Raw genomic sequence first — 15,531 nt, 5'->3', positions numbered from 1 at the left:
AGTTAGCAGACAGTGATGACAGCCTTCGAGCTTACAAATGTGGTTATGTTGGAACAATTAAATTTTCTCCATGGAATACAGAATTTATAGTTAATTTGTTTTTGAATCCATAGTAAATCAGCTGGGATGTTGAAGGAATACTGCCAGATAGTAAAGGCAGGGGGGGGAAAGGATTGTACTATTGTTGATTAGCATATAAAGATAGCGTGTTAGAAAATTCAGCCTGTTGTATGAATAGAAACCATACGCAGGTTGTACAAATTCTGAGGATGAGGAGCTCTTGACAAAGAAATATTCAGCATCTCATCTAATTAGGTCTCATTTAATGATCAGACTAGATTCAATTAAGTCTAGTCTAGTCTAGTACACACAATTTTTTCCCAAAAATGGGAAAAAATTAGGAGGAGGAAGCTAAATGAATCGCGAGCCAAGCATGCATTGCCGCTTACGCGGCCCCACAACTAGGATCTTGGTTATGGTTGCGTAATCAAAGGATAACTTAGAGAAAGGAGGCAGGACTTCAAGCGCGTGCGTACCTAAAGAAATGACGCCTTTTCCTCACTGCGCAGGCGTAATGAGGAAGAATGAACGTCACGCTTTCTGTCAGCGGAGGATGGCTGATTCGAATGTTCACCAGTGCAACGTTTAAAGCAATGGCTGGGCTGCCTTTCGGGAGTTAATGTTCTCTCCGTTTCCTTTTCCCCGATAGTAGCGTTGGACCTTTTACTCTGCGATGGTAAAGAAGGACCGGCATAACTTGGGGGGAGGAATTAAATATAGAGAATGACTGTCAGTGAGCTAAATGGTGCCATTGGTTTCAGTGCAAAAAAAACGGAGGAAGCTCTGTGGCCAACGAGGAAAAATCTCCCAGGTGGTTTTCTGTTATAAGGTCAAAGGGTACAAAACTTAACGGTAAACGTAAAAGCAATAAGCCTTTGAATTTAAAATTTTAACTTGCCCCTAGAGAATGTGTGAGAGTGTGTTACGTGGAGATATAAGGCAGTGTGAAATTTTGGTATATATAAAAATATGCTTGTTATTTATTGGTTTAGAATTGGGTTAAACAACCTGTTTTGAAAAGTTTTTTTTGAACTGCAGCTGCAAATCTTTTCTTTCAGTCGTGCTGGTTGATATTGTTTGAAGCAAAATGTCTGGAAGCTTCAAGGGATGTACTTGAATTTTGTGACCATGAGAGAGGCTATGCCCACAACATATGAAGGCTCTATAAAATTTGAATTAATTCTATGCTTTTTTCTTCTTCATTGGGACTGGTTTACTTTCCCACAAGGGATACACTGACTGATGTTTCATGGCACAGCAGTCGTGTTTACACTTTGCCACTGTGAAAAGCTTCTCTTAGGTTTTATGCATGCTTGGGTAATGTTGATTCTGAGTGTTGTATGAGCTTTGTATGAATCCCCCTGTATTTGGTTTACAAATAACACCAAAATTTTATTTATTTTTATTTATTGAATTTTTATGTTGCCCATTTCCCCTAAATATGACTAGGCAGGTGCTTTTATTTCATAGAGTTATGGAACATGCCAGTGAGAGAAAGTCATACTCCAGTTTAATCAGTTCAATTAAATGAATACCAAGTGTTAGTTGTGTGAGTAAGTACTGTACTAAATTAAATATGGTTGATATGGGTCAGCCTTGCTTTGAATAAATCTTTGGTTATCTTTATTGCAGTGAAGCCTCATAAGATTCTGGAAGCATATCATGCCTGCTGAAAATAACTTTATTTTGGAAAATGGAATGGGGGAAAAAAGGAAAACAGAATCTTTCCAAGAGTGTCCACCTTGTTAAAATCACTCTTAGAACTTGGGTATAAAATTGTCCAGGAAGTTACAAAAAAACCCTCCAAAAACCTCCAGGAATTTGCAAAGGGAAATTGTTTAGCCTACTTGTTGCTTTCTTGCTTTCTGTAATCGGCTTTTGCACCAGAGAAATCTCATGCAAGAGTGGGAAACATGTACATGGATGGGATATACTGAAGGAGGGAATAAGGGAGTGTACAGGAATGATTTATATCTTCTTTATGATATAATGGCTCTTTGTCTGATTTGCATTGTCTAACAAAGTTTATAAAGCAATGCTACAAACTTTCTAAGGTGTGGCACTTCTGGGCGTAACTCTGCTAGGTTCCAGATTGTTGGCCACCCAGCTGCTTAATTTGATCAAATAAAGTGCTCCTTGATCAAGAAGTCTCCGCTTGGGTTATCTGATTAGATTGATATGGTATCTCAAGTTTAAGTAAGGGACTGGGACTTTACACCATGAAATCAAATTATTTGCCAGTCTATATTGAAAAACAATATACATATTAAAATCCCATAAAACTATTATGAGAAGTGGTAATAAATGTTTCAGTTTTATTTTTAATAGTGATAAATATAATCCATACAGAGAAGCTCTGTGGCATCTTGTATATTTTTTAAAAGTGAAAAGGGGTCTGAGAGAAAAAAAAAGTTTTAAGAAACATTGTATTAGGCCATTATCCATCAGCCGAAGCACAAATAGATCAATGATATGAAACATATAAACAAATCTGCAAGAACATATATGAGAACAAATTCATTGTTTTGAAGAGGCTAACTTGAAATTTAGCTCTTAACTTAGTTCTTCCCACTATTTTCCTATCTAAAAAAATTCACTTGTCAGAAAGTATTTTAACTGTTTTATCAAAAAGTCTTTAAATGTTCCTCTTATGGTTGGGTAATGGGTTTGTGTATCATTACGCACTTTTACCCAATTTTGGATAATTTTGCCAGGTTTTGGAAGCACTGACCTTAATTCCACAGAAATATAGCAGGACCACAATGAACAATTGTTAGAAACTCCCCAGATATGCCTAAGTTGACGCAGTTCACGAGGCAGGAATAGTCCAAAAACTTTTTAGTAATGTGAGATCACCTATTACATAGATGCATTGTCACACTGATTGTAACTAAAGATGCTGTAGCCAATTAGGAGGCAGTTATCTTTTTCAGATTGGCATATTGAATAACTTTATGAAATAAATGAAAGAAAGAAAACGAAAACCAGAATTTGATGTTATTTGCCCCACACCCCACGCTTATATATCACAAGGACGCATATGAAACTGATAAGACTCAGGCAAAGATATGGAAAAGTTAAGAAAAGCAAAAGGCAGCAAATATATACTGACAGAAGTATAAAAGATATTTGTGCAGACTCACAATCTCTACAATTCATATTGGTTTCTACTCAGTTTGTTATTATGCCATGTCTATCCCTTTCTGTTCTTGATGTTTTTATTATCATATTTTTATGTTTGAAATCATTCGTAAACTGCCAAGAATCACTGAGAATTAGGTGGCATATTAACGATGATGATGTCATCTATATATCCCTTTAAATAGCCAAGAAATGTTATAACTATGGAAATTTATTAGACTAATTACTAATATTTTGTATGTCATGAATTACTGTTTTCACTAAGTTATTTTTAAGTGATATTTCATGAATCTCAGTAAAATTATAACTTAATGTTGTTTATTTTGCACTGAACAAGTAACATCAAAGATTCATGATTCTTTATGCAGTCCAAAAGCTTTATGCAATACAAAGTATCTGAGCATAAAAGTAATGATTACTTTTAAAATTTACAAATGAGATTTATTTGGATAATTCAACTCACATCTGTTGCCAGGTCTGTGAATGCAAGCAGTGTATGGAGTCTATGAAAAGGAAACAAAGAGCAGTTCCTGCATTTTAAAATTAAAATTCTGTACAATTAAAATTCATTTTAAGAAGAATTCAAAAATTCTCATTTTGGATAATATTGGTTAGCAGAATTATGAAATTTGGTAAAGAAGTCTTTCCTTGTCTTTAAAATTATATAAAAAGCCATTTCTTTTTTACATTCTTGGATTTAAGAGAGATTTTTTAATTGTCCTTTATGATAAAAAACTGTGTTGGTAGATTTAGTATTCTGTTTTCAGCTATGTTAAGCCTCCAGAAGCAAACAGTATTTTAGCATCCCCTAATCATTTAGTCAAGGGACGCGGTGGCTCAGTGGGTTAGGACGCTGAGCTTGTCGATCAGAAGGTCGGCAGTTTGGCGGGTCAAATCCCGAGTGCCGCGTAACAGAGTGAGCGCCTGTTACTCGTCCCAGCTTCTGCCAACCTAGCAGTTCGAAAGCACCTAAAAATGCAAGTAGAAAAATAGGGACCGCTACGGTGGGAAGGTAACAGCGTTCCGTGCGCCTTTGGCGTCTAGTCATGCCGGCCACATGACCACGGAGACGTCCTCGGACAAGCGCTGGCTCTTCGGCTTTGAAACGGAGATGAGCACCGGCCCCTAGAGTCAGAAATGACTAGCACGCATGTGCGGGGGAACCTTTACCTTTACCTAATCATTTAGTCATTTCAGTTTGTAGTATTTGTAACACAGGAAAGACAGCTTCGTTATAATTTCTGGTGAAGAATGTTTTAAAGTAAAAAAAACACTTTTAGATTTAATCTTGGAAATTATTAAATTGCTCTTACAGGCCTGCAAGCTCCAAAAGTTGTTTTCTGTCGAGGCTGAATTTGAAGATGAGGTAAGAGAACATTTCTGAATCATAATTGGAAAGTAAGTGATGAAGCCAGACCATTGAAGTAGAAGGAACAAGAGATTCTACTTGATGAAGAAGGCCTATAGTCTAATCTAAGATGAAATCTCGCTATTTAATCATTGCTTACTTCTGAGAATCTGAAATCCCCAGGCAGCTCTTTCAGAATCTTATGTACACAACTGAAATATCACTTTTCATGGCAAGGTTTATCTTCTCTTTTTTTCCATAGGATTTCTTGATGGCTGTGAGTGATGTAGAGAAGCAGACTCTAGACACAACATCTGCTAATTTAAGAGGTCTGAGACCCCTTTCTGCAGGGTTAAGAGCTCCTGGCAATGCCTTCATGCCAGTTAAGGATTCAGGCAGCCGTAGCTTTTCAGAGAGTATGCCCCCTATTTCACAGGTACAAAACTGTTCCAGACTTCAATTTGGAGAAGGTATCTGCGCTACTGAAACCAAAAGCAATCATATGCTTCCCCTGATAAGCAGCTTCAAGGTTCAAAAGGACCCAACAGGCTTACTAGCCAAGTGCGAATCAGGTAGCACTTCAGGCAAGAGATTTAAATTTGTGAGCAGGCCTCCAGCTATATTTCCCTCTGGGACTTCCCCCAGGGATGATATTGACAATGAACTTGTATTGGCTGCATGCATGGATTTAGAAGAATCTAGTATGTATCCAGAGTCTTTCAGATCTGACTGTGGTTCCCAGAAACAGATGAGAGACAATGACTTAGAAACAACCAAGAAACGACAAGTCACAAACTCAATGACACCAATGAATCCTGTTGCATTGGATACTTCACAAGTGACAAAAACTCGAAAAGAAATTGTTGATGAGGTTGTCAGCCATCTACAGCCAATAGGAGTTTCTTCAGAATCAAATCTGAGGCCTACCTCCATAGATTCTGGTTTTCCCCAGGCTAACTTAGGGATGGGCAACAGTATTGGCTCACTTTCTAATTCCAGTATTCAGATGATAAAGGCTGTCCAGTCATCTTTGGAAAAATCCACTTCTGAATGCAATAGTCCTTCCTTACCACTGATCAGACCCTGTTCTCCCTTCATTTCAACAAGTACTCCTTCAAGGCTGTCCAAATCACGGATATTTAGCCCCAGCTGCTCTGACTCTAGAATGGCTAGTAATAGTGGTCAACTCCATATCACATATGGTCCTTCAGTGGCAACTGTTGGAATCCCTCCTGTCATCCTTAAAGCCCCAAGTTCAATTGCAGGTTCTGGAAAGCCTCAGACTCCTGTTGTCACCAACCATCTTGTCCGTTTGGTCACAGCAGCCAGCAAGACACCTCAGCCAATGGCTCATGTTTCTCTGCGAACTAAGACTCGTCGCTTCCCAGGACCAGCAGGCATTCTGCCTCAACAAGTAAGAGAACACTCAGGAGATACAGTAAGTGTATATATATCAAAAGATTGTGTGGGGGGGGAACTTTCTAAAATACTTTTGAACTACTTATATAAAATATTTACTCCAGTCCTACTTTGATAAAAACCTATAGTAGCTACAAACCATAAAAAGGAATAAAAGCTGTCATCTATTATCTTTACTCCAAAAAGGTTGTTGGATGTGTTGTCTTCATATTGGAGGTTATTCAGTCTGCCATTATGGATTTGTTCTTTTGCTTAGCTACTCTGTTCCAAAACATTTTGTGACTTACAATTACTCTAATTGAGATAGGGAGAAAATTAAAGAATGAAACTTCTGCATATGTTCCCTTGTAAAGGCCTCAGCCTTTACTGCAAAGATTATTCTCTTGAGGAGTTTTCTATTGGGTGTATATTAGATCTAATAATTTTAGCATTCTTTAATACCTTTAGCTTTATAAGTAGGATGACTTCTCCAGAGTACCTAAGAAATTTCTGCTTATATTTAAGCAATTAAAGAATAAGAGAGCTTTTTAAAAATATCCATAGGTGATATATGTTTTTTTTACTTTTCTCCCTCTTTATTTAAAAAGCCTAATGGGAAAAACCTGGATGAGATTCTCATTGCAACTCCCCAGATGCCAACTCATGGGGCTGTAGCAAAATTACGAACTGAGGTAATTTCATTTTCTCTTTGAAAATTTTGTATTGATATTGAAAAATAGGCTATAGACCCAAGATACTAAACTTATTATTAGAAAACCATGCTGCTTTCAATCTGCCTGTTAGTCTTTAAAATGAGCCTGTATGGGTACTTTTGACCAGTTTTCCCCCTTCTTCTAGCTAGTAGCTGCATTTTGGAGTAAGGGGATTTTTACTGGGCCTGTGAGTTGGGGCTTGGGTGAAATAAGACTATTCTTCTCACATCTTACATCTGGATTAATTTTGTGTCCCATGCCTAACTATTCAAAAGTTGACACTAAATGTGTCATGTGGTCCTGAGATTCACTTAACAACTGCAGCACAAATGGGGTACAACTCAATAACTGTCCTGCTTAGCAATGGAAATATTGGGTTCAATTGTGGTGGTAAGTTGAAGACTTACTTTTGTATACATCAGTATTTTTTCCACCTAAATGCCTGATGAAATTAAAGGTAGAGGGAAAGGTGAGTATATAGAAAGGTGAATGCAGCGTTTCAGATATCTAATGTCTTAATGTATCACCGAAATAAATGGATTTCTAAGATGAATATGTTCCTCTGCAGTGGATTTGAGGTAAATCTTTATCTGGGATTTTCTGCTATTCCTTTAGGAAATGCCTATTTCCCAGCAAACAATAGAAGAAGAATTTGAAAGAGGCCCATGGGTTGCCATGAAAAATGAATTAGATTTGGATGAAGGTGATCCATCCTGTTTTCTTCAAATGTACAGCATTTCTATGGTACTTCGTAAGGTAAAGGCTGAAATTTGAATTAGTTTTTAGTTTGAAAATTCTATGTCAGGTGCAAGCAACAGATATTTTTTTAAATGGCTACATCATGGGATAATGAATGGTCAGGGAATAGGAAATAACACAGTATTACCACAACCGTGCATTTGAAGCTCTTCCAAAATATTTTTCTTCTCATTTCTTGCAATGAGACCATCACTAAAATTCTGTCCTCTGAAGATCATTTAATTAGTTCTAAGCTATCTGTTTAAGAATAATGAAAAAAATTATTCTTCAATTAATTTCCTTTAGCCCTCTATATTATGCTCTCTGTCTCTTCTATGAAGGACAAAAAATAAGCTGCTGAGGAATGTCTCAACATATCTCCTTTGTCAACTTCTTAACGTGAGACATTTTTTTCTCACAATTGAATGCATTCCCAATTCATGTTGGAGCTTTTCTCTTCCTTGCTTGGTTTCTTCCATTCAGGCAGCTCTGAAGCAACTTCCAAAGAACAAGGTTCCAAATATGGCAGTAATGATTAAATCACTGATGAGGACTAATGTTGATGCAGGTGCTGAGTTCAAGGACCCTACTGGTAAGGGTAAAAAGAGTTAAACTCTACTGGGTTGGTGTAGATAATGCTTTCCCTTGCAGTCTGTAACTTAGTTGGATGCTTGATTTGTGTCATGTAGAGCAGGGGTCTCCAATCCCCAGTCTGTGGACCGGTACTGGGCCGTGGCATGCCAGCAACTGGGCTGCACAAACAAGCAAAGCCCCACCTGTGGAATGCAGGCAGCACACAAAACCACACACTCTCCGGTCTGCAGAAAAACCTTTCTCCATGGAACTGGTCCCTGGTGCCCAAAAGATTGGGGACCTCTGATGTAGAGTGACATCCTTTGCCTGCACCATTTTGAGTGACTTGGTTTTTGTGGATATTAGAGCAAATGGGTAGCCATTGCTATCTTGATTACTTAGAGTTTATCCTATAGAAAATAATGGTACATTACTCTAGGGGTTACATTATAATAAAAGCTATGGGAAATTCATTATTTCTGTGCTTTTCTGTGTTACAAAAGAAATATAGGCAAGCTTTTCTTGATTATGCATTGCATGCATGCATGATTAGCCAAGTAGTGCAGTAACAAGATGAATTATGTCAAAAGTAGGTGAGTCACAAAAATTATCCCAAAGTTTCCCAAACAGATTATATGAATGATTTTTGGCACTTAAGTCCAATAACATAATAGTTCACCAAAATTCAGTATGTCTCTGTAGGCTATAGGTTTGGGAGAATGTCTGTTGCCCACAACTGTTATCATGAAAAGAAAACCTAGCAGATTAAGAAGAAAAGATCTTGACCTTTTTCATGATGATTGTCTAGGTTTCCAGTATATTATGCTTTTCCATTAGTTAGCTAATCAATATGAACCTCAGTTATTCCCCTGGGATCATGTATATTTTATCTAGTGAGTGGTCTTGGTTTTGTAGTCATTCTGAGCCACTAAGAGTTTTGGAATAAATACCCCAATGTTTTCTCACTCTCATTCCCTATGTGCTTGAAGGAGACTGAATAATTCTGGAAACTATTCCAATGTTATGTAAAACTATTTGGAAGAATTGAAATGTATAGTATAGTTATAAAGTTACTTTTTTGTCTGTTTTCTCATGAAAAGCCCTGGAGAACAGCTGATGTTTGCCATGTTCACTGAGGCTGAAGAAGAGAAGTAATTCAGTGGGGGAAAGATCAGTCCTTTTTAACCAGTTAAATATTTTAGTTTTTATGGCATAGTTACTGAAAAGCTGCTTTCTTTAACATTTTGCTTTTTTTGGATCCACACAGAACCTGACAAATGCATTTTTTATTTTGGCAGGAAATGTTTTAGTAGACAAAATGACTGTCGTTTTGTTTTGTTTTGTTTTGTTTTGTTTTAACTCAATATTTGTAGGAATTAGCCTGTCCTATTTTAGTTGCTCTGAATGGTTAGTTTTTTTAACGTAAATGTGGACCAAGAAAAGGTAATGGATAGACAACATTTTTGAGAATATCATTTGATTAGGTTACAAATGCTTTGTCAACAGGCTAGTGAAATACTAGTTTAAATTTCCAGTTCCAGATTTGCTTCTGTATGTAAATAAGTACAACCTAGTTTTGTCAGTCATGAAAAAACAGAAATGGAACAAAACAATTTCTACCAATCAGAATAACTGTAAAAATGCATCTGCCCTCCTTTCTTGCCATTTATCTCCAAGCATTTCCAGTCATTTAAAAATTGACATTGTGAACAGCCAGTTCAGAGTGCCTTTGGTTCATTTTTTATATAATGAGAGTTGTATAGTTTTCTTAAAGAAATAATAATGGAAAGATTTTCTTTCTAGGCTTAAATTGAAATAGTAATGCTTTCTTGTTAATACCAAATGGGTAAGATTAGCTGTTTTGCTACTACCACCTGTGCTATTGCTAGAACTGTTAGAACTACTACATTTATTGCTTGATTTGATCTGATAAAGTCACCCAACTCCAAAAAGACTCTGGATGGCTACATATATAGTCCAACCTTCTCTAGAAAAATTTAATACAATTACTATCTATGCAACTTATAGAACATATCCAACAATATAAACTCAAAACACTGACATTGCCAGGTGATACCTTAAGTCTAAGCAGCATTAAATATTCTATTACACATCTGGGAATAACTGCTGTGTTTGAGCAAATAACAGATCACATGCTTGAATACAGTCCCTATATTCTATACAAGCAAATTAGAATGACTGCTAAATAACATTTTGGTAGATTCTCTTTGTTGCTGTCATTTGTCTGATCTTCTCTCAAATAGGTGAAATGCAGGGCACAATACATCGTTTGTTGCTGGAAGAAAAAGAAAGTGAATTTAAAACTGGTTCAGTTCTTCTGCTAAAACAGGTAAGAAACCAAGAAATTCAAGTCTGGATGAGTCTTGATAATAATAATAATAATAATAATAATAATAATAATGATGATGATGATGATGATGATGATGATGATGATGATGATGATGATGATGATGAAGAAGAAGAAGAAGAAGAAGAAGAAGAAGAAGAAGAAGAAGAAGAAGAAGTAGTTGGAAGGGACCTTGGAGGTCATCTAGTTCAACCCCCTGCTCAGGCAGGAAACCCTATACCATTTTAGACAAGTGGCTGGCCAGTCTCTTCTTAAAAACTTCCAGTGTTGGAGCATTCACCACTTCTGGAGGCAGGTTGTTCCACTGGTTAGTTGTTCTAACTGTCAGGAAGTTTCTCCTTAGTTCTAGGTTGCTTCTCTCCTTGACTAGTTTCCATCCGTTGCTTCTTGTCCTGCTTTCAGGTGCTTTGGAGAATAGCTTGACTCCCTCTTCTTTGTGGCAGCCCCTGAGATATTGGAACACTGCTATCATGTCACCCCTCACCCTTCTCTTCGTTAAACTACACATACCCAATTCCAGCAACCGTTCCCTGTATGTTTTAGCCTCCAGTCCCCCAATCATCTTTGTTGCTCTTCTCTGTACTTTTTCTAGAGTCTCAACATCTTTTTTACATTGTGGTGACCAAAACTGGATGCAGTATTCCAGGTGTGGCCTTACCAAGGCATTGTAAGGTGGTATTAGTACTTCATGCGATCTTGATTCTATCCCTCTGTTAATGCAGCCTAGCACTGTGTTGGCTTTTTTGGCAGCTGCAGCACACTGCTGGCTCATATTTAAGTGGTTGTCCACTAGGACTCCGAGATCCCTCTCACAGTTACTACTATTGAGCAAGGTACCACCTATACTATACCTGTGGATTTGATTTTTCCTGCCTAAATGTAGTACCTTACTTTTTTCATGCCAAAAGTAATAACTTGACTTGCTTATGTTTCCTTGATATTGTGCTGTCGAGCTATGATATGTTTTGCAACATTCAAAGCACGTTAAAATAAGATAAAGAAAAGTTTCTGTCCAAGAATCTTGTAATGTATATTTTCCTGCAGTCTGCCTCTAAAACCTGTGGAAAACAATATTATTTCTTTTAGAATTTTCTTCAATAAGCATTCTAATTATCTAATACAAATATTCTCATCAACTCTCCCACCCATACTTCCACTTGCCACTTTTAAGCTGGATGTCAATTCCTTCCTATTGTAGATACATATATCAATCTTGCTGTATTATTTCAATGCAATGGACAGAAATCAAATTACCCACTGGCAATGTTCTTATATATAAAATTGCTGTTTCCTTTCTATTGTTCTTTAAGATGCAAACAAGATATGCAGTTAGTGTGACTATAACATGCATACATAGATCATTTCAACAAGCATCACTGGAGAGGCAAGATTTGAAAATGTTTCATCTTCTGGCATCAAACTTTAGCATGCCTATACAGATTAGCATGTTAGTAGTGCCACATATTATTGTGAAAAGAACTGATTACTGTCTTCACAGGTGAGTGTGTTCTCTCCATCCCATCGCAATCACTACCTCAATGTGACACCCAGTAACCTGGTGAAAGTATATTCACCTGGTTTCAACAATGGAAATCAGCCTCAGCCATACCAAGAGATTTGGAAAACCAGTGAGACCGTGACACCACAGGTAAAGATGTGATGATAATGACAACAACAGTAACATTTTAATTATCAAAAAATTAGAACTGTGACTATTGTAGGAAAAGATGTAGGAAATTTCATGTTTATAGCTAGCTAAACTGAGACTCAAGAAAGCTTAATTTAAATCCGAGAGAGCTAAATATAGACTTGTGGAAATGGCTCATTACTGAGCAGCAGAAAAATGTGCTGACATGAGGGCCAGTTTAGTATAATAGTATAGTACAGGGGTGTAGCAAGAGACTGCATCCTAGGCCTCCCTCAAGCATAGGAGGGAGTCCCTCTTAACTTTACCCACCTCAAAGGGTTGCTCTAAAAAATAGGCATGATTAAGTATGTTCCCCATTTGAGTTATAAAATAGGATAAAATTTTAATGGTGATGGTGGTGATGTTCAAAATATTTTTTCTAGATCTTTTTCAAAGCATTCATTATTCTAATCCAATCTCATATATTAGCCAGTGATACTTTCCCTATAAGTGGAACCCAGGGAAGGTCTTGATCACTTGATGTTTAAATGCAGATTAATTGAAAAAAGGTGGTCTACAAATATTCAGATCATTTAGAACATGAATCATCTTGAATTAAAAATTGATCAACAGGCATTGAAGATATAATGGGATATCATGACTGAGTGTTCTGTTGGTAATGGGACTCAAATTTCAATTTTTGAGGCTAATGAGCCTCAGATTATCATTTTGAACAGAATGATACAGAATGGATGAATGATCTGAGATGGTAGGAAGCATCTCTGATTTTTTTCTGCTGGTACTGGATGGTATGGTGTGAGGAAGTTGTAAATTGTTCTGTTTTACATTACTACTATGGTTACATTTCATTTCTGTTTTATTGTTGTAAGTCATCTAAAGTAGAGATAGGCAGCAAATAAATTAAATAAATTGTGCAAATAGTTTGTTAGCTGTCTATGAAATGTTATATGTGCTTGCTGTCTTAAAATTATAGCAGGATCCTCCCATAAGTGCTGTGATTGTAATGGCCACTATGGATAACAAAAATGTGGAAGGATGTGAGAGAAATAAGAAGAGATGTCATTGTGTATTAGCATCAAATGAAAGTCCATCATTATTACAAGAATCAGGAAGTTGTGGAGCAGGCAAATCCACTGAGAGAGCTGACTTGGGTAAATAGAATGCTAAACAGTAACATTTATCTTCCTATCTATCTATCTATCTATCTATCTATCTATCTATCTATCTATCTATCTATCATCTATCTATCTATCTATCTATCTATCTATCTATCTATCTATCTATCTATCTATCTGTCTATCTATCTATCTATCTATCATTGCCCACCATTAAAAATGTGATTCTGGGTGGTTTAGAATGTAACGAATGAGACCAACCCCCCCCCCCAAATAGAGACTCCATTACAATGAAAAAGTAATTCATGATAGGTGATCAGAATTTCGGAATTATTACACTCCTCCAGCACCTGAGAAACAGGCAAGATTTTCATCTTTTCTAAAGGCCAATAGAGTCAGGACAAATGTATGTTTTGTTAGTGGAGGATGGAATTGTTCCAGAGGGCAGGCACTGCCACAGAAAATGCATACTTTCTGGGTCCAATCAAATAACATTGTTTTAGAAAAGGGATTTGAAACATATCTATCCTGTTAGTGTATGTGATATGGGCAGATGTTGGGAAGAGGTAAAACATGTAGGGCTTTATAGGTAATGAGGTAGCTTGCAACACCAATTTTAGATTAAAAAATGTATATGCTTTAATGCTATAAGATAATGGGGAAGTTACTAAGAGCTGCAGTTGTTATGTCTTATGTGAAGTCATGGAACTCTTGTTTACTATGTTCCATCTATTTCTGTGCTGTCATGTCTATATATTATATAAGGGTCTGCTGTGAGGTTTTTCCCCAAGAAAGAAAAACAGAAATTCTTAGGATTTGACAGATTAAATGTTTTATTTGCTCAGTGTCATTTAAGTATTAAATGTACTAAGCATTAAAAATGAACTTGCTAGTCAGAAAGCAAGTCTGTAAAGATTTTCTTCTCTCTTCCCTTTTTTCCCTTAGCACAGAAAAAATAGACACTGAAAAAACAATAAAATATTAAAATATTATGTCCAGACCAGAACTTCTTTATATAGCAATAGCACTTAGACTTGTATACCGTTTCACAGTATTTTACAGCACTCTCTGGGCTGTTTACAGATGTCAGCACATTGCTTCCAACAATATGATCCTTATTTTACCGATCTCGGAAGGATGGAAGGCTGAGTCATCCTTGAACTGGTCAGGATCGAACTAGCAGTGGGCAGACTTAGCCTGCAATTCTAGCCACCATGGCTGATATTGCCCAGAGTGATTAATATATTGTTAAAAACTTGGTCTTACTTCTCATTTTGTCCTTGTAGATGATCTGGACCAGCTTCTTGGTGAACTCCCTGATGATTTTTTCTCCAGCTTGGAAGAACAGAACATCTTATGACAGCTCACTAATCCTAAAAGAACTTGCTGGGTAGGATCATGGGCATAGTCCTGTGTTCATGAGCCCTTTTGTACCATGAGATAGACTTCCTTGCAGGGGCATTTTCTAATTACTAAAAAAATCTTTTATAAATTAGACATAAGCTGCCCTTTATGTGATTAGATAGAAAATAGATTGAGTAGCAAGATGGTTGGTTATTAAGCTAATTTTCCTCCTGTGAGTGGAAAGACTTGCGTGGTTTTTGTCAGAGATGCTGTAATATTGCACAGTAGTACTGAGGTCTTGCACCAGACCTTACTATAGACTTGTCTCTTCAGAAAATTAATTTTGCCAGGCTATCGGAATGACCTACAATGACTTTAAACTATTAAGTACCTGTTACTCCATTTGGTTTGAAATTGTCTTAGGTATGTACGTTTGTACGTATGTATGTACGTTTACTTTGGTGCTTTGTTATACACTATTTCAGGCAAAACAAGCTGTCTTCTAACTGGTCTTCCAAAACAATAAAAAACACTTTTATGTTAATTGATACTGTCTGAAAAATAAATATGAAAAGTATATCTGTTGAAGTATTTCTGAAGCTTAACAAAAGATTGTCTAGTTCAGCATATATTTATTTACATTGATTGATTTTATCCCATGTTTAATTAAGGGGGTGAACATACATAATACTTCTTCTATTTTCCTCACAAAAACCTGTGAGTTTGGTTGGGCTGAGAAATAGTGACTAGTCCAAAGTCAATTTGGCTTTTATACCTAACATGAAACTAGAGCTCACAATTTCTTGGTTTCTAGGCCAGTGCCTTAACCATAACATCAAATTGCCTACCTCCCTTTTAATAATGTGCATATAGAGTTTTTTCAAAACATTCTGGAAACAGTTTTTTTTGTTATGTAACTTCATACCATTTGAACCCAAGATGTGAAAATTGTAACATTTTTGCACATACATACCACAATTCCATTTTTTTAGTTCCGTATATTTATTGCATGTTCAAACACAAAAAGTCTTATTTCGTACAAAGAGATTCATGTGAGGGCCTCTAGATACATAAACTCTTGGGTA

The 15,531-nt window shown here is 36.6% G+C and overlaps 1 protein-coding gene across 2 annotated transcripts; it reads left to right on the top strand.

Annotated features, from left to right (window-relative positions):
- The first annotated feature begins 615 nt into the window (after positions 1 to 615).
- Positions 616 to 14,986, top strand: HROB (homologous recombination factor with OB-fold). Of its 2 annotated transcripts, none has more exons than XM_083378240.1 (10): positions 616 to 736; positions 4,517 to 4,567; positions 4,812 to 5,963; positions 6,556 to 6,639; positions 7,276 to 7,416; positions 7,882 to 7,990; positions 10,236 to 10,321; positions 11,838 to 11,987; positions 12,961 to 13,138; positions 14,389 to 14,986. In XM_083378240.1, exons 1-10 carry the CDS (start codon positions 734 to 736, stop codon positions 14,460 to 14,462), a joined length of 2,028 nt encoding a protein of 675 aa, XP_083234366.1. In that variant the 5' UTR covers positions 616 to 733; the 3' UTR covers positions 14,463 to 14,986. The 2 variants fall into 2 exon arrangements, with proteins under 2 accessions (XP_083234366.1, XP_083234365.1); XM_083378239.1 differs by having other exon boundaries at positions 4,812 to 5,987.
- The last annotated feature ends 545 nt before the right edge of the window (positions 14,987 to 15,531 follow it).

This window comes from Vipera ursinii, assembly GCF_947247035.1.
Source record: "Vipera ursinii genome assembly, chromosome: Z".
NCBI classification, from domain to species: domain Eukaryota; kingdom Metazoa; phylum Chordata; class Lepidosauria; order Squamata; family Viperidae; genus Vipera; species Vipera ursinii.
The sequence above is the reverse complement of the archived record's forward strand: the minus strand, read 5'-3'. Positions and strand labels throughout refer to the sequence as shown.